The 21,436-nt window shown below is 40.9% G+C and overlaps 2 protein-coding genes across 5 annotated transcripts in view; one reads left to right on the top strand and one right to left on the bottom strand.

Moving 5' to 3' along the window:
- Window positions 1-5,865, bottom strand: part of si:dkey-237i9.1 (SEC14-like protein 1) — a 30,842-nt gene extending 24,977 nt beyond the window's left edge. Inside the window, exons 1-2 of the mRNA XM_034529852.1 lie at window positions 5,464-5,865; window positions 4,027-4,116 (exon numbers count right to left, since the gene is read on the bottom strand). Of these exons, the coding sequence (XP_034385743.1) occupies window positions 4,027-4,089 (63 nt within the window). The 5' untranslated portion in view covers window positions 4,090-4,116; window positions 5,464-5,865. The remainder of the gene's footprint in view (window positions 1-4,026; window positions 4,117-5,463) is intronic.
- A 4,171-nt stretch (window positions 5,866-10,036) lies between these two features.
- On the top strand, window positions 10,037-21,351 carry rasal3 (RAS protein activator like 3). Of its 4 annotated transcripts, none has more exons than XM_034530324.1 (19): window positions 10,037-10,964; window positions 13,196-13,323; window positions 13,472-13,550; window positions 14,659-14,696; window positions 14,790-14,875; window positions 15,492-15,621; window positions 15,753-15,851; window positions 15,939-16,613; window positions 16,727-16,871; window positions 16,961-17,105; window positions 17,229-17,465; window positions 17,546-17,747; window positions 18,215-18,306; window positions 18,412-18,525; window positions 19,038-19,224; window positions 19,470-19,580; window positions 19,978-20,168; window positions 20,503-20,587; window positions 21,050-21,351. In XM_034530324.1, the coding sequence occupies exons 1-19, from the start codon at window positions 10,352-10,354 to the stop codon at window positions 21,155-21,157; spliced, it is 3,465 nt and encodes a 1,154-aa protein (XP_034386215.1). In that variant the 5' UTR covers window positions 10,037-10,351; the 3' UTR covers window positions 21,158-21,351. The 4 variants fall into 4 exon arrangements, with proteins under 4 accessions (XP_034386215.1, XP_034386209.1, XP_034386230.1 ...); XM_034530318.1 differs by having other exon boundaries at window positions 14,629-14,696; XM_034530339.1 differs by lacking the exons at window positions 10,037-10,964; window positions 13,196-13,323; window positions 13,472-13,550 and adding an exon at window positions 13,562-14,051.
- Window positions 21,352-21,436: the final 85 nt, after the last annotated feature.

Raw genomic sequence — 21,436 nt, 5'->3', positions numbered from 1 at the left:
TCATTTTCTGTTGTCATGTTATTTTTATTTCTCTGATGCCATGAAAACATTAAGTATCCAAAGCATGCATTTGTTTGTGCTGCTGCCACTGATAAAGAGGATATAGTCAATAAGAAGGAAATGTCCCCTGTCGTTGGTGATGCCAACAACTCCACTGGGCACTACACTAGCATGGTGCATCCTGTTCTTTTTTCCCTTTAGAAACTCTACTGGGACGGAGGAAGGACCAAAACACTTTGTCCTTGTGGATTAGATACAGGCCCATACGTTTCCATAGAGCAGGAAAGACTTTGGCTACATCAACACTACTAAGTTTACATTTTGAAATGCATATATTTGGCTATGTTTACACTGAGGGTCCACAGTAGAGTTTTAGAGCACCAAAAATGTCCGAGTGTGGACAGGCGCAAACGCATATGTTTTAAAAGGATGACTTGTTTGGGTCTTAGCAGTCATTACGTGTCCTTCCCTGATTCAATCACGTGACCCTTTTTTCCGGAAGAAAAGTAACAACAACCGTAATAATCGATCGACTACAAGTGGTTAATTCAAGGTGGATAGCTGATTACAGGCATTGCTAACTTTGTTGTCTTTACTAGCAGCTGTTGTGCAGTTAAATTATACATTTTATAATTCTACTACTGCTGATATTTTGAGTGAGCAGGCGTGTCCGGCGGCGTTATCAGCCCTACGGAGCGGATGTTTGAAGTCACAGTGTGCGGCTTCAAGGAGGACTTTCTTTTTCTTATTAATGCCTGTTTTATTCTGCACAACTATTGTGAAGTCCACACGGAAACTGTAAACGAACAAAACCCTAAATTGCAGAGCTACGAGTGTAACAGACAACAACAAAACCGTGTCTACTTTGATTTGTAAGTGTTCATTTTAAAGTACATTTGGTAAACCTGTTTTTTATTTATCTTGCGGCTACTGAAGACGTTCTTCATGTGTGGATGTGTTCCAGAAGCAACTGTCCCTTCAGCTCTGAAACAACAGCGAGAGTGGTATTGTGTTTGACATTCCTATGCGACTCCCCAAGGATAGACTGAAGGCTCTGAAACTGCTGCGATAACAGCAGCAAAAGCATAGACTACATTTCCTGTTATTGAGATGCAGCAGAAGACCCAACGGACCGCGGAGGCTGAGACTGAATTGTTTTAAACAAACTGCTGATGTACTTCCTTACTTCAGTGATACGCCAAACTCAACAATAAAAAGCATGCCAGCTTTGTGCAGCAATAAAAAGGCTATCATGGTCCGTGCTAATAGACATGGGTGTCAGCTGTTAGTCAACAATAGTCAACAAATAGTCTCATTCTTCTAAGATCTGTGCCCGAGTTAACTGTATCTAAAAAGGAAGTTTAGAGTTTTCTACTAGGATACATACAGAAGGTGCTGTTGTGTGCATTTCACTCTGGCACCAATTTAGACTCGTCAGGACTTTTAAGAGCTGGTCATTCAACTCTCAACATCAAGCAATTCTGCCATTAAATCACTGAGTGAAATGTTACAGCAGAATCTTTAATTAAGTGTCACATCTAGTGCTGTCAAGTAGATTTTATAGCCCTCAAGCACAAGCCAAAAAACAAGTGAAGCCTCACCACCCAATTATACACAGGTGTATTATTTCCATATTGTGGTACAAATGGGTGACTTCTTTCTAAAGAATAGACTTTATTGCCATTAAAGTTGATGCTGGCTTTGTCAAAAGTAAATCATAATTTTTGTAGTGGACTTTCAAATACCAAGTTGTGAGAAGACTGTCAAATCTGCCAAAAGGCTGTCACTGAGATTAACATGCTCAAGCAGGGTACAGTAACTGCTGTAGAACAAAAACAGCTGAAGGGCATCTGAGATACGAGCAAGACTTATGCAACAGTACACTGAAGCCACAGCAGTGTTATCCAGAGGTTGACATACTTTGATAGCACTTGTCAGTGAGGCGAATGGAAACTCAAGACTAAGGTGAAGAGAGGTCGAGTTAAAACTAAAGTCTAAACTAAAAGATTCCACTTAAAATGCTTTAAAATCGGGGAATGTAGAGCCTTGATTTTTACCCTTAGAAGAGTAAATGGGTATTTCAAAGAACTGACAGTAGCCAAACAACAGAGTCAAATGGAGAGAGAACACCAAATTCCTCAAAGTAAAATGTCAAATATTATCCCCCAAAAGATGAAAGGGAAAAGCCATTACTGGCAAATATTTCAGAGGCCTCTGACAGAGGAATTGGAGGGAAGAATAACAAAGCTGAACTAAGCTATGGCCCAATACAGTAATGTGCATATTATTTGGTACTCTGCATAATGCACCGGCCTGCCCACGCAATCTGTATACACGTTAAAAAGTGAAAGTAGTCTTGACAAAAAAAAAGCTGTTTGTTGTTAAAAACAATAAACAGTACACTATCAATGCTTGCGTGATGGTTTCCCACAAACGCAGGCGGTTGTTACTGAGCAAATGCAACAGACGTGCTATAGAGGAAGTGAGAGGGGAGAGATTTCAATGGGTTTAAATAAAAAGAACCAATATGTTTTGTGACGCACCATTAGGTCTGCTCTGCAGTGTCTGCAAAAATACTCACTGCAAGGAAAAGTCACAAAAAGAGGAAAGAATCAGATTGCATCAAACTGAGTTGACTGTACATTTCAGCCACCTATTAATTTCTTTTAAATCACTATAGAGTCTGACCACATTATTACCACGGAGCAAACTTTTTCTGGATTCAACTTTTAACATCCACCTTATCCGTTGCTGCCCTAGTTTACAAACTCAGGGTGACTTAATTAGTTTTGCAAAAGTAAGCCTGTCCCATCTACAAAAAGCCCATAAGGTGGGTCATCTCCAGCTTACAAATCATGTAATTCTGCTTTGCTATTATTACTATTCCCCCCCTTTGGCTGCATGCTTAGACCCAGGTGTAAGAACCATCCCTCTATTTATAGCCATCCATTTGCCCAGTGCTCAATCCAGCCAGTGCAAGGAGATTTTGTCTTCCTGCATCCTCGTTCAGGCTGTTACAGAAAGCTGATTTCCATTTAAAGAGAGCAGCAAAAGACACTTCACAGGCTGTGAAAATTCACAAACAATGTTCTGGTGATCAGAGGTCATTAAAATGAATAAGCAGGAATAGCCATATAGTGCTGAAAATGATCAGCACAGCAATAAAGTAGCTTTGACTAGTTAAACTGTTTGGTTGAAATTGCCAGTTGTATTATCAGGCCAGGACTCTTCAGGCGTGCACTAACACCACATTACTGACAAACAGCAGCTGAGGTCAAAACATTGCTGAGTAAACATTCATCCACTGTAAGATTATAGTTCATGGTTTAGCACACCATCACTTGTCATTTTTTCCCACTGAATTTAAAAATAAAATTAATCCATCCCCTGTCCGACTGCACTAGGGTAAAGACAAACAGATTTGCATTGCAAACTATATGCAGTAAGGGGACAATAAAAACAAGTTCCAAACGTTAGGGAGAGAAAGCACAAGTAATGCTGCTGAGAAAGCCCTTTAAATCAAGAGCAAAAAGTGAGGAGAGGGACACACAAGTCTGCACTGAACAGGGGAACTCATGCTTGAAAGTGAACGACAACATGCAGCAAGGGCGATACTAAAATCTAATGCAAGATACGGAATTTTTTTGACACTAAAACTGAGGTACAACCTGTTTGACATAACAGCACAGCTGTTATATATAATCAGATGCTAAGTGTGCAAATGTACAGCACAATGGTCCCACACCTTAGTGAACAACTAACAGGAAGCCCGATGGAGTAGGTCATTTCAGTAGCCCAGGACATAAGAAAATGTGTGTGCCGCGTGGGAATAACCTCAATGCAGTTCGCTTTCAGAAACACCTTTTTGAATCTGTGAGTCGATCACATGCAAGGTTTGAAATTCTGTTAAAATGACTACCTTCTGAGGGTGACCTCTGAAGTGCCCACACACCATCATTACATAACTCTGCATTGATGGCATATAATGTTACAGAGTTGACTGTGAATACAGGTAAAGACACTTACCGCCATCACCAGCTCAAAGGGATGCTTGTACACCCGGACAGGTGACTGGTACTTCTGCACCATGGTTGTGATTGCAGTAACACCAACAACCTGAACAGTAATAAGAAAAAATCCAATCAGAAAAGAAAAGAAAAGAGAAAACAAGCTATTATCACAGGCATTTGTGGAACAAAAGAGAAGAAATCAGAGATGTAAGGCAGCATTTCATTCACATCACCACAATAGCTGTGTGCTACTGTGTACCAAAATCAAAGCATGATGGCAGCATCTGGCCCTAAAAGAGGAGACGCAGCATGTAACAAAGTAAAGGTGTGTTTTGGCCAACTTGAATAATGCCAGGTGTGTGTGTGTGTGTTTGTTAGCAAGCAGCCCTATGAACTTACAAAACGTGTATAGTTATGGGCTGCTGAAGGGAACTCTCCTGAGCCGTGAACGAGGATGTCAGTGATCAATGAATGCAGCATGCCCCCCTCATTTATCAAACAGAGACTATACCACTGCAATGGCTAGTGGGAATGGCCTATAACTAAGCTAAGTCCATCTACATTTTCTGCTGAATTTAGGGTAACAGCTACACACAATGACACTCAACTTAATGATTAAAAAAAATACAGGTGGTGCTCATTCTTTATAAATGTAAACAGCACATTCCACATGCTGGAGCAGAGGATAGAGAACAGGATGACAGTGTAAAAACATATGGACACAATCAATCTTCTATTCACTTGAGCATTAGTAGTTAACGGACAAATGCACATACTGTAAGTTTAAATTCAAACTAAACAGAATGTGATGTAAAGACAACGAGTCTGCTTACTCCAGGCAATTTAAAAGAAGTGCAAAGTGTGGCTTGAACTTCATGTTCTGTATTTGCTCAGCATGCTGACACACGTCTGTAACTCCTGCAATGCAGTGATGGGAACATGGCAGCAAGTAGGCAGGGTTTAGCTAAAGTCCCAGCACTTCTTACAGAGGGATCAGGGGAGGCAGACTAATAATACCCGGGCTAGGACACAATACAAACCACAGTCTAAGACTAACGATTGCTGCTGCTGTACATAATTACCGTCATGCTTCAGGGTCTGTCAGCAACTTCAAAAGACACGGCAAAACAAGACAATGACTTTAGTTCACAGTTCAGTGTTCATCAAGAGACAAACACCTAAACATGAATGGGCTGTAACGTTTAACGCTAAATCTCCATATGAAATGCTGCTGGCTAAAAAAAAAGGAGAAGATGAAATTCAACAACAGCTTACTTCTTGTTATTTAAACCACCTTGCTGGTGGATGATGACAACATCTGCCACGCAGACTCGTTACTGTACGCTGACACAATAACAATGCTGGCGGAGTGAGACTAGCCCACGAGCTAGCGCTAACTTAACGTTAGTCAACTGGCTGTCAACGTGACACACATCGCATAACTGGTGCTTACCGGTGATTCGAAGAACTAAATAAAGCTGGGGCTGGTTCCTTCTGGCTACTCGTTGTTTCTTCCGACAGGGCTATCGGAGCAAACTCTTGCCATTCCCCTGCTACGACTCTTCCGTTCGCCGGGTGGTGCTGAAGCTAGCGGTTAGCTGTATTGTGCCCGCTGGCCATGTAGCCCGAGTAGCTCGCGGACAGTCGACCGGTTGGACGAGTCGCTCCTCACGGGCAGAGTCGCAGACGAAATATCCTCAACAGTCGTCCAGTGTTGAATCACCCGTAAACGGATGAGGTGTGGGAACAGGAGGACAGTATCCCTCTCTCAGTCCTCTCCTCCTCCTCCTCCTCCTCCTCCTCTCTCGGCCTGTGACGTAAATCCGTTACTCCTCCCCTTTTTTAAATTAAACTCAGTTTTTTTCCACCTCTAGCAGTGGCGCTTTCATAAAAAAGTCAACAGCCGAGGTGAATGACGAGTCGACCACAGGGAATGACGAGCATCTGTGAGCAGAGGACATAGTCACGGCCTTTTTGTTTTATATCAGAGAATGTGTCACCATAAGTGATGAGCACAGTTAATCTGCAGTTGTATTTGTGCTACCGGACAGTACTGTGCAGTGTGATACTACCAGATCTCACTGTATGTTTCTACTGCAGTGTTGTGTTGAGCGTGCCAAAGTGTATTGGCATCAGGGGGAAATTATGTGGCTATTCAAAAATAATAATGACAAGGTGGGAGGTACTTCAGGTCGACCCGCTTGCATCATCACCCACCTTCTCATTCTTTAATTAATAAGAATGTGTCGGGTTTAGGGGCACTCCAGCTATTTAGAATTGCAAAAGAAAAGAAAGAAAAGCCTTTCGGGGAAGCTGAAAACATGTTTCAACCAATAGCATTTTAGACCGCCACTGCCATATACATGTCCTTATCTTACAAACCCCACACCTCCAGTTTGTAACTCAGGCTTTCTGTTGAAAACAATTTGCTGTCGAACTAACACTGCCTAAAACTTTTGAGTAAAATCAGTGTAAATTTAATTTCATTACAGATTATTATAGGCAATTACAATAATGAAAAGCAATGGGTGACACCAACTCTCTTTCTTCAAACCCTCTCATTCTTTTTTAGCTGTTCAGAATGATAGAACGTGGAGTGTGTTGGGTTCATACCCTCAAAAGTGTGTGACCTTGGCAAGAAGCCAAACCCCCAAATATCATCTGTAAATGGAGACAGTGAGCTATTTTTGGCTAGAGGTAAAGAATGCTGCCATTGGACTGCACAGTGTCTGTATCGCTGACATGTAAAACAAGCTTAGTAAACAAGTGCTGATTCTATATAATTTACACACCTGTAATACAAGACCTATGCTGATGAAACGATTTAAACAGGAGGTAATTGCATGGGCCCCATAGTGTGATGATAACTGCCACAAAATACAAAATAAAAACTGAAATTAAGTGGAAGAACACAAACCCATCAAAGAGGTTCATCCATTAACAATCAAATACAGAAGTACTTAGACTTTGCTGTGGCATATAAGCTTCTGTTTAGTTCCCAGAGTTAAATACAGTCACATCCTAATTATATAAGAGGTTTAGTGATGGTGGTGGACGATAGCATTACCGGGCAGACTAGTTGAGTCTGCACACTGAGGTCTGCCACCACACCAGACGTTAAAACACAACGGCAAATGCATTACAATATTGCAATAGTGTTATTCTATAGTTTGGCTGGAAATTGTATTTATGGAGGATATGATCCATTGAGAATCCATTCCATTTCCATGAAAACAGGATGTGCCCACAAATATCAGAACATTTGCTTGGATTGAATCAAAGTCATTGCAGAGAGTCATCCTATTGTTTGCTGTTCAGTGGTTCCCCAAAGGTGAATTTCACCATTAGTAAGCGAAAACAGATCACATACATCATCAAGGCAAATATTATGCTATAGGTTCATATATCGCTTGGGCTTCATTCCTCACATCTTCGTTCTCCTTGCTAGTGTTCCTCTTTCCATCATTACCTGCATTCTCAAAGTCCAATTAAAGCAACAATACAGGATAATAATACTTATATATCCTCAAGTGAAGTACGTGTTACCTATTTCTGCTCATTTTCCTTCTGGAAGTCCTTGTGTGAGTTGGAAAAAGTTGGAGGCCTATGGAGAAGGTTTCAAAAGACTAATTACAAATACAGATGGATTCCTAAAAATAATTTAGAGAACAAAAACGGTATGCGGATGCTTCTATATTTTGTCAAATTAGCTGTGCATATTTTGATCATTAATATTACAGTATAGCATCTGTGTTAAATTGATCACTTAACTGCAGACGAGGATATGCAGCGTGTCCTGCTGGGCAATGGCTGAAATTACAACACAACATACTTAATTCCATCAACAGATAGTTTCAGGGTCATATAAAGATGGCACACTCTTTATTTAATTATCCCAATATATTCTACCTTTCCTTCTTCACTATTAGTTTTTATCGAATAAAGCTTCTGCATTCATATAAACATGCGTAGTCTAACTTATGTGATGTCATCATCCTACCGTAGTGATGCAGATATATGTACAGGTGGCACGTTTTGGACTTGGAGAATGAAGACTGCAATGTCACTGTTCATCTAGTGCCACCAGCAGGTTGAATGTTCTACTTTCCCAGTGGGACTATGCACAAGGATTATCCCACTAGAAAAGACATTCATGGTTCTCAGACTAACACCATGCACAGGTTGACGTGTGGTTGTGAGTGAATTGTATTGACCACTATTGGATGGATTGCGATGAAATGTGTGTTCCCCACAGGATGAATTGTAATAACTTTGGTGATCCCTTAACATGGTTTAATGACTCAATTCCAGCAGAAATAATGAGATTGTCAAGTGCCAATCATCAGAAATTAGCATGCTAACACACTAAAATAAGACAATGAGCATGGTAAACATTACACCTCAGTATGTTGGCATTTAGGTCAAAGCACCACTGAGCCGCCAGCATGGCAGCAGACTGTTTGATATTAAATGAATGATGCAGATCAGTGATGGGAATATAGATTTAACAGAAATATACAATTATGTAGAAAAAGTCTCATCTTGAATTTATGCAAGAGAAACACACTTTTTCAATAAATAGACTGTACGGCAACATTATGCTCCTGGGGGTGATTATGATGATACAAATAAATCTACTTATTGTTTTCTTGATCAGTTTCTTTTTATCTAGAAAATACTAAAAACAATGCCACATATAATTTCCCTCAGCTCAAGGTGACCTCTTTAAATTACATGTTTTGTCTGTATAACAGTCCATAAATCCAAAGGTCTTTCGTTTACAATAATGTATCACAAAGAAAAGCATAACGTTCTCATATTTGAGAAACTGGAACCAGCAAACGTTTGGCAATTAACTTTCTGTTGATGATCGATTAATAATCTAACTAATCATTGCAACTCTTCATGCACATTTTCAGTATAATTTCATTACCACTATCAGTACCAGCACACATCCAATAGAGGGCCTCAATAAGACAAGAGAAAAAATGTAAACAACTTACTGTCTACAACTGATTCTTTAAATGGAATGAAAATAATATATATATGCATTTGTGAACGTTTATAGAGTGTTTCATTTGGAGCTTACTTTGGAGTAATTTAGAGATTGAACCAGATTTGGCACAAAAAGCTGTTTTAAATCGGTTAATAGTCTTTATGTATGTGTTGATATTACATACAATATGTAGAGTGCTGCAGTGGTATTGGTAATTTGTTGTCCACCCATCAGGCAACAGCTGACATTGAGGGTGCCATTTCGCCCCACTGGGACACAGAAACATGTCCTGCAGGTGTGTACGAGCAGAGAGCAGCATGAGTGCAGGAAGTGGTTTTCAGAGTCTGACAAGCCGATCTCAGCAGGAAGTGCAGCCTCGCTTTGACAGGAAACTGATTCGTCAACCGTTCGTACACCCAACCACAGGTATCTAACAAGTGGATACTGTCACTCGTTTACTAATACACTGCTTTATTAATTCTGGAATGATTATGATTGTGGTATTGGTGTTCTAGACCTTTACATGTAATATCATTAAAATATTCATTAGACAAGAGAACTGTTGTATTTTTTGTTATTCAAATTACTCCAAGTAGAATTATTTATGTGTATTTGAACTACTATAACTATCACATTTTTCAATCAATAATTATCTTGGTAAATGTTCATGATGAAGACAGAGTATGGGTTAGAGATGAAGTGGCATCCTCCATCATTTGAATGGACAATGTAAAACCACACTTCTCATATTCATAGTATACTCATAGTGGGACTGACTAAATGACTCAAGAAGAGACAGACAAGCAGGTTTCCTTTGAGGTAGAGTTGGCACTGAACTATATTTCAAATCACATAAAAAATATCTGCATTACTTTCTTGATTTCTTGAAGACATCCTGGGTCATGTGTTTATTCAAGAGTAGAGTCAGAGAGAGTTTAATTAGGAGGAATACCTGAGACAAAAGCAGAACAGGAAGTGAGAAAGAAGGGAAGTATTCGGTGAAAACATAAAGCACAGAAAAAAAGATTCTCTGTAGCATTTCACGAGGAAGCAAGTGCCCTGTGAGTGAGGCGCTGCAGCAAAGCAACAGCAGACAGAGCAGCAAGTTGCATGTTGTTGCCGGATAACATTTGGCAAGACAGGAAACGAGAGAAGCAGAGAAACAGAACTAGTGAAGGCACCGACTACTTTGACACCCTTAGCACTCACAACTGTCTCAAAGATAGCAGTGAATCAGAAGGGAAACAGGCCAGGTCTCCTGTGAAGGCATTCAAATTCTAATTTTGATTGATGCATCCTTGAAAGGAGAGACACAACTTTAGTCACACACCCTAACAATCTAGAAATGGGCACTGAGGAGAAAGATTTAGAGCCTGCAGCTCAACAACCATCGAAGGAGCAGGGATCACCAAAGAGAGAAAAGGAGTCTGGGGAGCCTCCCCAAGAACAAACCTCTGATACCAACGACCCCCTCAACAAGTACAAGTGGCATACCGGGTCCAAGGGACAACTCAATGACTTGAAAGAAGATGGAGAAGGAGCAGCTTCTTCCACATCTACAATCGATAAGAGTCAGAAGGCCTCCACCAACAAATGGAGCAAGATGCAGAACTGGCGCAAGGCCCTGAGCGAGGACCCTGGAGACAAACATTCATCCAGTGGGAAAGGTGGAGAGGGAGTCAAGCCAGATAAAGGCGCCAGAAAGAACCCCTTCAGAAGGGTGCAGTCCGAGCCTCCCGGGTCACTGTTTGCAGCCCTGTCTCCTTCCTCCAGCTCGGCCAGCTCAGCTCATGCAGCATCATCGTCAGCTGCTGCAGAGACCTCAGGGGTCTCCTCCACAGACCCTATACAGAGAGGAGGCGGAGGGGCGCTCCTAAAGAAGTACCTGAGGACCGTGTCCCAGAAGCTCAAAAGGCCCAGGCTGCAGAGTCGGAACAGCACCCCAACATTACGGCAAGGTAACCCCAGTATAGTCAAAGAATATCAACTTTATTGCTCAGTCTTCCAATTTCCTGTTTTAGACTACCACTGGGGTTGGAATGGTTAATCTTGTGATAAATACATCTAATTGTGGTCACATTTGAATCCCCGGGTTAATTGTTTAACAAAGCAAAATGGGCACCTCATGCGGTTAAAGCATGATTTCCTTTTACTGTAGCATCACATAAGTGCACACTTACAGTGGTGGTGTATGTGTACCTTTCTTCAGAATTACACATTGTGTTATACTGTTAAGAGTATTTCAAAAGCTGTACCATATTAGACAAACTCAGTAATAAAACTCAACCTAATAGCAAAGCTGACAAACCTAAACTCAGACAACCTTTAGGAGGAACAATGATCTATAACATAATTATATATTACAATATCTACACTAGTAGATGCAACTAGTTGCAATGAATTGAAGAAACTTTAGGATTCTGAGATACTTGAACTTATTTATCTACCAATAAAATGTACAGTCAGGTGTACATTCAAATTGAAGATAAATGGTAACATTATTTTGAAAATCTCTATTTAAAAACGTAAACATTTTAAGCAAAAGAGCAGATCTAAAAGAAAAAAACAGACATCACTGGGTTGCAACATCATTGGACTGGTATCTTAAACGACAATTACCAGCAGCTCAATTCAATATGCTAAAGTCTATTAAGTATACAGAGTTTTCCTTGTAAATTGTGTGTGATGACACCTCGTCAAATCTCAGCCTGACAACTATACAGAAGGATCTGCATCTGTGGTAACCTCAAGAATATATACCAGTATTATCAACTAAAGATTTATAGAAATGCAACAAATTGAATGTCAAAATCAGTAGTAAACACAAATGTGTGAAGCAAAAGTGGAGTTTTAAATATTTGTAAATAAACATGGCTTGGCCACTAGCATCAACAACTGCTGTATTTTAAACACAGAAATCAAGTGTCTGTTCATGCAAATGATCTGGAAATTCCCCCCCCCCCACACTGAAAAAAGACTAACGCTTTCAGACTAGCAGAACCTGACCTCTTTATCAGTTCTGGCAGATCCTCCAGGTGAACATGGCAAAGACCAAAATGATCATTTTCCAAAAAAAGTCAAAACTGCTGATAAATGACCCAGAAATATAGCTGTAACTGAAGCGCAGCAAACCAGTACCGATACTGACAACACATTTACAAACCACTCTGTGGAAACTTCTGCTCTGCTGGGAAGGAACTCAAAGCTAAAGCATTACAAGCTTACCATTTAGAAGGGCATCGCTGACTAAAATGTAATCAGATCTTGAACCCGTTGCACTTAGGTGTGTTAATTATTTTACAAAAATTGTGTTCAAGAGTGTACAAAAAACCATCAAAGCTACTACAAGGACGTTTCACTTTGGGTTGATTTTGGCAGTTCCTGTGGACGAAAGTGTGTTTCCAAACACAAGAGTCCCTTTAGAAAACTTTTTTTTATTTTACTGCAGCAGGGTCTGACAGTCTGCCACTCCCAGTCCTGGTTCTGCCTCTGCCAGGCTTCCCTTCACTCTATTGGGGCAAGCAATAAGGCCTTGCTCTCCAGCAGTGTGGTCTACTAAGTACATTTGTGGGCCTCTGCTGACTAAGACCAAAGAAACAATAAGAAACGTTGGCCACACAAAGAATGAGCAACAGTTATCCAACTGTAAAATAAATTTCATCTTGATTATAAAAATTGATAAACAAGAACAATCTCATTCTTTACATACACATTATTTATAGATGTATTATTGTTGCAGTTGTTTATTATCTATCTATACTTACATTTACTCGACATTTTGTTATTTTCAATCTAGAGATTATTTTATGTAAGCAAAACAAGTATAACATCATGCCAATTCATCTTATTGAAAAGGAGAACATTGAAATCTAAAGTGTCGTGCAAATACATATTGAAGGATGTTTACACCAAGGGAAAATTACAGAGCACACCAGGATGTGCATAGCTCATCCTGGTGTGCCATAAAAAGAGAGCGATAGCATCAGTAACGCTGGCAACTCCACAAATGGGAGTGGTCAAGTCCTGTGGAAGATAAGTGCCATCATGCCATAAGGATCAGCGTGTGCCTGTAATTATGTCCATGCACTATTTGCATTTATCATTTGACTATAGTGTGAGACCGCTTCCAACCGTTCAATGCAATTCTCTATAAGCTGCACACATCAATGTGTGTGTGTTTGTTTGGCAGATTTGGAGGAGGTTGTACCCGCTGAACTCCCAAGACTACAATGGGCCCCACATCAGGAGCTGCCCTTGTGGGACATTAGCAACTGTATGCTTGAAGATGGACAAATTCTTATTTCTCCAGACGAAGAGGTATCAACACACAAGTACACACAACTCCCCAACTCCCCATAGTTCACTGCAGCAAATGTGAAAAGAAGGTGTAAGCCCTGTGCGTGTGTGTGTGTGTGTTTGTGCATGTGTGCGTGTGCATGCATGTGCGTGTGTGTGTCTTTCTCAGCCAACGATGTGGACTCGAAACCGAGTCAGCAGCTACCTGTCCAACCCCAGCATGGAGAACCTCATAGATATCGATACAGGTTAATATATCACCCACACACAATATAGAACAAACAACACAAAATCAAACCATAGGAAATGTGGACACGTATTACCAGCATAACAGCTGATGACATCACAGCAACACTTTGTACGATAGTGTGGACCGTCACAGAGGAAATGGCTGAATGTTTATGCGTGCGAGGGACTGACAAATGACTTCCTCTACTTTTTTGGGTGGGAAGATAACATCTCGCCTGGGTGTTCCAACATTCAAATGAAAGCTAATAGTGAGGGCGTAGTCTGTATCTGCTTCCATTCAAGGTGTTTTGCTTAAGAAGAAGCTGCACTGTGGAAGTGACGGATCCTGTATTGTTTTTGACTGGTGTCACCATCATCATGATGATAAAGCAAGATGGCAGATATTAATGGACTGTTAAAAAAGGCCAGCGACACTTGAGATCAAATTAACAAGACTGTGGAAGAACTCCGGGACTAAATGATGGGATTTAGGCGCTGGATTGTTTGTGGTGGGGCTTTTGGTAAGGGAAAATCCGTTCTCTATATTTTTCCTTTTTACATTCACATCTTTGAAAGAAGATATCTTTACCTTAAAACTGAAAGGTTTAAAAAAATGACACTGAAGAGAAAAATCAGGAGAAATCATGGCAGAATGTGATTTTCTAATTTCATCCTCTGCAAATGGGTTTCAATAATGTCTTCTAGTGAAGTATACAAAGTGAAGTTTACTTCGATCGCTGCAGGGCCAGCTGAATACCATATCCTGTATGGCCTAATCTGAAGGTATTTGCTAATATTAAGGCTTTAACTGATGGTTTGAGAGTTTAGTCTTTCTTCAGTGGTGCAAAAATAAGTGCTGGTGTTGGTGTTGGAGCAACAGCAACAGAGAGTATTAAGAGGGGGTTGAACCCATTTAAACATGATTCAGATCTAACATATTGACTAAAATCATGAAAAGGAAAGAAACTATATTTCTACGTGTATAATTGCCTTTGGTTAAACTAACACACGTTACCAAGAATATTGAAACAAACTGACATAAATGACCATTTGAGTTAATTGTCAATATCAAAGAGTTAATTTCTTCCCAATACTCAGAATGTAGCCCTGACCATGTGGTGTCACCAGGTGGCCCTCGACCAAAGAATCAAGATGGCGGTGTGAGGGTGAGTATTGTACACCCTAGAGATAACTACTACCCCTGCATTTCCTGTTGACATAATACATAATTGCCTACATCTTGCCTTCTTCGCCATTAGGCACTGATCAAGCGACGTCTTGAGAACAGGGCCAAGAGAAACAGCAACACTCAAATGAACTCTAAAGGACTAAACAAAGGAAGCAGGTAATGTACACTGTAATATGTATGAATACAAATACAATGTAGTCCATATACTTGGACATTCAAACATTATTTGTTGCGTTGGCTCTGTACATCAGATTTGACATGAAACCTTGAATCAGATCTAAGTGCATATATAAAGTCTTATTTACATATATAATGGGATGAAAGTGTACTAACTGTTACCCTTGTCATTGTCCTCTCTCACGGTCCAAAACTTTAGGGGATCTATCCATAATCTACAGCCGCACTAGCATCTCTGTGAGGCTGAGCTAAATGCTAATGTTGGCATGTTAACATGCTCAGACCTACAATGTTTACATGCTGATGTATAGGTACTATGTTGACCATGTCAGTAGGCTACAACCTCTGCTGGCATAGTAATCAATGTGATCTATAGGCCTTCTTTTGGAAACTTACCCCAATTACATGATTATAAAAATTCTAATCCATCAATAAATATATTATTCCATATGTGTAACCTTTCATAGTACCTACATATGTCTATGAAAGTTCTACGAAGAGGTACAAAGGGCCCTTGAGAAATCGTGTTAGTTTACACTTTACATGTTTACTATTTCTATTTTGACTAACTTATTCATCTCTGATTATGTCTCAGGCATTATGGTTCCCGGGAATCTGTGTCAATTCCGGTCAGTGCATTGGGGAGTCTAGATCTGAGTGCAGACACCAGCACTGTCATCAGGCCGGTCCACAGCTCCATTTTGGGGGAGAAGTACTGCTTTGAGGTAGACTTTGACTTATGCATTCTGTCTAAGATACTGGCTACTCAAGGAGCATCATACAGTGCCTTACATTGGGTTGAAAAATACATGTTTTATCTCAATTAGGCTAACAAGTTTCGTTGGTTTCAATGCAGGTGATAAACTCTGAGAACACCCACTGCTTTGGATGCTCTTCAGCTGCCGAACGTGATCGTTGGATTGAAGACCTGAGAAGGGCTGCCCAGCCCAACAAGGTTAGCCATTAGCCATTTGTTCCAATACAATGTATAATGCTAAATCAAAATCCTAATAAAAAGGGCTCAATGCATCTCGGTTCACAGGATAACATTGAGCGCACAGAGAACTCCCTGAGTCTGTGGGTAAATGAAGCTAAGGATCTGCCACCCAAACGGAGTTATTACTGCGAGGTACACCTGGACGGAACCCTGTTCGCCCGCACCAGCAGCCAAGCTGTCGGCAAGCCGTCTAACCGCTCAAGCCTGGCAGGGGACAACTTTACTGGGTCTTCAGGAGGCCTGGGGTCCAGTGGAGGTGTGGCTGGAGGATGTCAGTTATTCTGGGGTGAATTCTTTGACCTAGACAACCTGCCGTGTGTCTCCCAAATCACCCTGCACCTCTTCAGAGAAGAAGACCCCAAGAAAAAGCGTCACTCAAGAGATGAATCCAGCCTGCACCCACTGGGTAGTGTGGACATACCTTTAGCTGAGATACAAAGGAGAACCTATCAGGAGAAATGGTATCCCATTACTCCATACAAGGCCTCAGGCACAGTGTGGAACAAAGAACTGCTGGGTCCACAGGCTTCCCTCCGCATCAAGGCCCGTTTTCAGAATTTGCAAGTGCTGCCCATGGAGAAATACAAAGAGTTTGCTGAGTATGTGACGGTGGATTATGTGGAAATGTGCAGAAACCTGGAGCCACTTCTGAATGTGAAGGAGAAGGAAGAGCTGGCAGGAGCTCTGGTCCATGTACTGCAGAGCATTGGCAAAGCCAAGGTGGAGTCTCTAAGAAAATGCATATAAGCTAACTGCACCAAATATGATTTTAGAAATACAACAAGAAGGAATAATCAGACATTTGTTTTCTAATCTAAATGTGTATGCTTCAGGAGTTCCTCCTTGATCTGGGCAGTGCAGAGGTTGAGCGTCTTGGAGAGAAGGAGGCATTGATCTTCAGAGAGAACACATTGGCCACTAAAGCCATAGACGAATACATGAAGCTGGTTGGCCAAAAGTACCTCATTGTTACACTAGGTAGGGAAGCTCAATGGTAAAGGTGGCTTCTTGTAATTGGTATTGATTGGTGCTTTATCTTCATCAAACTGTGCTTTTTTTCATTTCAGGGGACTTCATCACCCGTCTTTACTCCTCGGTGGAGAACTGTGAAGTTGACCCTCTTAAATGCCCTGCCTCTGAATTGTCAAACAACCAGAAGCACCTGATGGAAGCCTGTGAGGAGGTGGTGCAGAAGATTATTGAGACTAATGGGTGAGAGAAGAGAGCTTGACATAGAAAAAGACATGAAGTAACAAATATTCAATGTTTAGGCTTGTGTTTGAGAAAAAAAGTCCAATTCACAATGCTGATACTTGATATGTTTCTTGCCTGCAGACCTTTTCCTGAGGAGTTAAACAAGATATTCTCTAGCTGGGTGGAGCTATGTGAAGTCCAGAGCAGACCAGAGATTGGCCAGCGCCTCATCTCTGCTTCTCTCTTCCTTCGATTCTTATGCCCTGCTATCCTCAGTCCTTCCCTATTTGGCCTGACGCAGCCTTATCCAGAGCCAAACACCCTTCGTACCCTCACCTTAACTGCCAAAGTCATCCAGAATCTGGCCAACTTTACCCTGTGAGTGGCTTCTTATCTGCCACAAAATCTAATGAGAATGAAGAGGCTTAAAGTATATTCAATCATTTGTTCTGATTCAGGTTTGGAGAGAAGGAGGAGTACATGCTCTTTATGAACGAATTCCTGCAGCAGCACTGGGATGGAATGAGAGGTTTTCTACACACAGTGTCAAATCTAGACACAAACATCCCAATGTCTTCCTTCGATGGTTATGTGGATCTGTCTCTACGCTTGGCTGTGCTTCATGGCCTTCTGGTAGACATCATCTATCAGAGGGACCAGGTAGGACAGAAAACACACAAGTCTACTTTGGTTCTTAGCTGTAAAGGTTTATGTAACTCTTGCAGTATTTAACATTTGTTTTTACACAAACTTCAAGCTTGTGTATGATTGGACCAGTAGTCTGTTTTGCATACTGTATAGTTGTCAGTGTCCATGAGTCAATTTGAGACTAACATACAGTACAAGATTCATGAGACATCTCCTGCTTAGAAGCCTCATTTACACCTGCTAGTAAAAATGTGATCTGTATCCAGATACTATTTGGATAACGAGCTTGATTTGTGTTTCATCTCAATCTGCCAGCCTAGTTCCAGAAGTAGTCAGGCATAATTGACTACATCTTGATGTTTTCGTGTACATCTTACCTTAATAGCATTTTTCTTATCAATACAGAGCACCAAGGTGATGACCGAATGTTTAAAGAGAATACTAAATGGGGCCCAACATACGGCTTGTTTCTCTTGCAGGACACAATTGAAAAGCTGCACCCTCTGCCTTCGATTCTGAACCAGATTACAGAGTCACTTGGCCCAGGAGCACATCGGATAATAATTAGCAGGTATGTTGAAGGCCTATATCATATTTGACTCCTCATCAACTTTCAATGTAATAGGAACTTGAATGTTGTGTTGTTACACGTTACTCAGCTGGCTCTTTCTTGCAGCCAAATGGGACAAGCCAAACCTATGTACGTCCCTCCCAAAGACTTGGCCAAGTACAGCCCTCATCAATCATCCCTCCAGCAGCTTCCTGTGGACTCCAAAGGCCTACGAGACGGGTACGATAGTTGTATGTTACTGGGCTCAGCCAATATTGCTTTTAAGATGTCAATAACCATGAAGGCCATTTCTGACTGCCCCTTGAGTGTTTTTATCTATCCACTCAGCCATCAATTCATCCATTTAATTTCTGCATTTGTTTTATTATGACAAGCCAGTTTAACAGTCACCTTAGATGCAAATACAAGTGATTAATATTTTAAATTATATGTTTTTCATCCCAAACCATACCATTAAACCTTTAGAATATCATATGCACCAAGTACAAAAATAAGTACCATTTCGCTATGTTTACTGCAATAAGTGTGTGGGAAGTGAAAGGCGTCTGTCATATTATTAGTAGCCGACGGTGACGGACATCCTTTGATCAATTTGGGGTAAATACACATAGTGTAAAGCACAGATGTAAGATAGATTAACCTGCTAAAATTATTTGAGATTTTCCAAATCCCAACATTTGATCCAAGGCTCTTAAATAATTAATATATGTATTCATTCATTACTTCAACAGGGATGGCAAGACTCGGATGAGTATGCGATCGAGGAAGCCAGTCACCAGAACTCAGAGTGCTCCACACAGACGCCCTGGTCAGGCAAAACATACCTTGAAGAGGCAGACAAGTTCTGAAACTCTACCAACACCTGACAATGAGCAAGAGATGGAGACCAACCAACCACTTATATCATCACCAAATACTGTGAGTACAAAGAGGAACTGGGAGCCGAGTTCAGCTATGTTGGCTACTGAGCTCAGCAGGTCATGTGCTCATGCCACAGGTAAAAGGGCTGCTAGAAATACATTTTTAGAGTTTATTATTTTGAACTATTGCAATTTCAATCAATGGTAATTAACATAATCTTGACATGTATGTAGGCATTGTGATATGACTACTTTGTGTGGTTAACTAGAAGGAATAAAGTAGACGCTCTGCTCTTGTTTCAGAATGGCAGTATCAAACGTGCACCTGCACCAGTTCCATGGATCAAAGTCAGCCACAACGGGGAGTCCAGTGAGATGAAGCCTGAGAATGAGCAGTTCAACTTACTTGACAGGGTATGTCAAACCTGATATCCACAAGAGGGACATCATTCTGGCTGCATAGTGTACGATCTCATTATTACATTTAATAAAATGCACAGGGTCAGGAACCTGCTGGTCTGATGGGGCTCTTCTGTGGGGAGTTTGTATGTTCTCCTAGTGTCTGCGTGGGTTTTCTGCAGGCGCTCCACAAAAATGCAGCTTAGGTTAATTGGTGACTCTATAATGCCTGTAGGTGTGAATGTGAGTGTGAATGGCTGTCAGCCCTGTGATTGACTGGCGATCTGTCCAGGATGTACCCCACCTCTAGCGCAATGTCAGCTGTGATCGGCCCCCACGACCCTAAAGGGAAAGCAGGTATAGCTAATGGAATGGAATTTCATAAAATGTCAAATTGTCTTTTGCATCCCAGCATGCTCAAGAGCTATCGGAGCTCCGTCTGGGGATAGAGCAGGTGACAGAGCGTGAGCTGGACATGGCAAAGCGCCTGGAGGACTTCATTATCCAAAGCCAGGACCAGAATGCAATGCTGCAGGTTGAGGTGACCGAGATCCGGAATGAGCTGGCTGTACGAGAAGATCAGCTCGCCAGCGCCACCTTCAGGTAAAACAGTAGAGCTTAAAAGTAAGGCTCATGTTGCATTTGTCAGCAAGTTTTCCAGTGGTTTTAAATAAAAAAGTATCAAATGTTTAATCTTGCCTGCATTGTGTGTTTATTATGCGTATGTGTATTCAGTCTGCATATACTGTATTCCACTCTTGATAACTTTAATTAGTCTTAAAGATTAATGATGGTGTTAATACTATAATTTGATTGGGTTCAGAAAGCTGTCGGCTAGGCTTTCTAACTGATATTACTAATTAGTTAATTCATTATTAAATGTTCCATACAATGTTGGTGTTGTTGTTGATATATATATATCTTCTATTTGTCACAGGCTTGGTGTGATTGAGGAGGAGAGGGAGGAAGATGAGAGGAAGCTAAGTGTTGCTATTGCAGCAGCCGAGAGAATGAACGTACTGGTAAGAAGACGTGAAAAGCTGATTATCACCCTTCATTAGTTCATCTCATGATTGACTTTTTATCTGTATATCCACATGTCAGTCTAAACTGCACTAAACTTTAAACTATAAAACACTGTAGTGTATAGTTCATTGCTAAACACAGGGTTACTTTTAACTACTGAGTTTGATTTCCTAAATGATGTCGCTTTAAGTGGAAAAGCATTCATTTTAAGTATTTTTAGCAGAATATTTGCACTATTTGTGTTATAGTGCAAATATCCTAATAGTCCTTAAATTAAATACATTTGAGAGTGAGCGTGTTTGCTGCCATTTTAAATGTTTTACCTGCGGTTGGATAAATAATGCACATATTAAATGCATCTTTTCCATAATATTAAGTATTGTGGGGAGAAACCCCTTCTTTGTCAGTGGGATTGCATTTAAGAGTGAGCAGATGAATACACATTGATGTGCTCACAGGAGGAGCAGCTTGCAGACCTGCTGAAGGACTTTCACCAGCTCAGTGAGGCCAACAACAGTGGCCAGAACACACAGCATCCAGAAAAGCCACACATCAACAGCAACTGAACTCTGACAGTAATAATGTGGAAGTCACAGGTGTTTTGATCACTGGTATGTTTATTTTATGAATATATTTAGAACGGATTTGAGTTGAACATGAAACCTCCACAATGTGTCTGCATTCCAGCTTTCACTGTATTGTAGCTGCAGATGTGTGACTTGTAAACTCTTCTGATAAATAAAAGAGATACTGAAGTGTTTCTTTCAGAGCATTCTCTGTGCACACGCTCGCACGCACGCACGCACGCACGCACGCACGCACGCACGCACCTTTGACGAATACTT

Source organism: Cyclopterus lumpus, chromosome 1, assembly GCF_009769545.1.
Source record: "Cyclopterus lumpus isolate fCycLum1 chromosome 1, fCycLum1.pri, whole genome shotgun sequence".
In the NCBI taxonomy this organism is placed as follows: domain Eukaryota; kingdom Metazoa; phylum Chordata; class Actinopteri; order Perciformes; family Cyclopteridae; genus Cyclopterus; species Cyclopterus lumpus.
The sequence above is the reverse complement of the archived record's forward strand: the minus strand, read 5'-3'. Positions and strand labels throughout refer to the sequence as shown.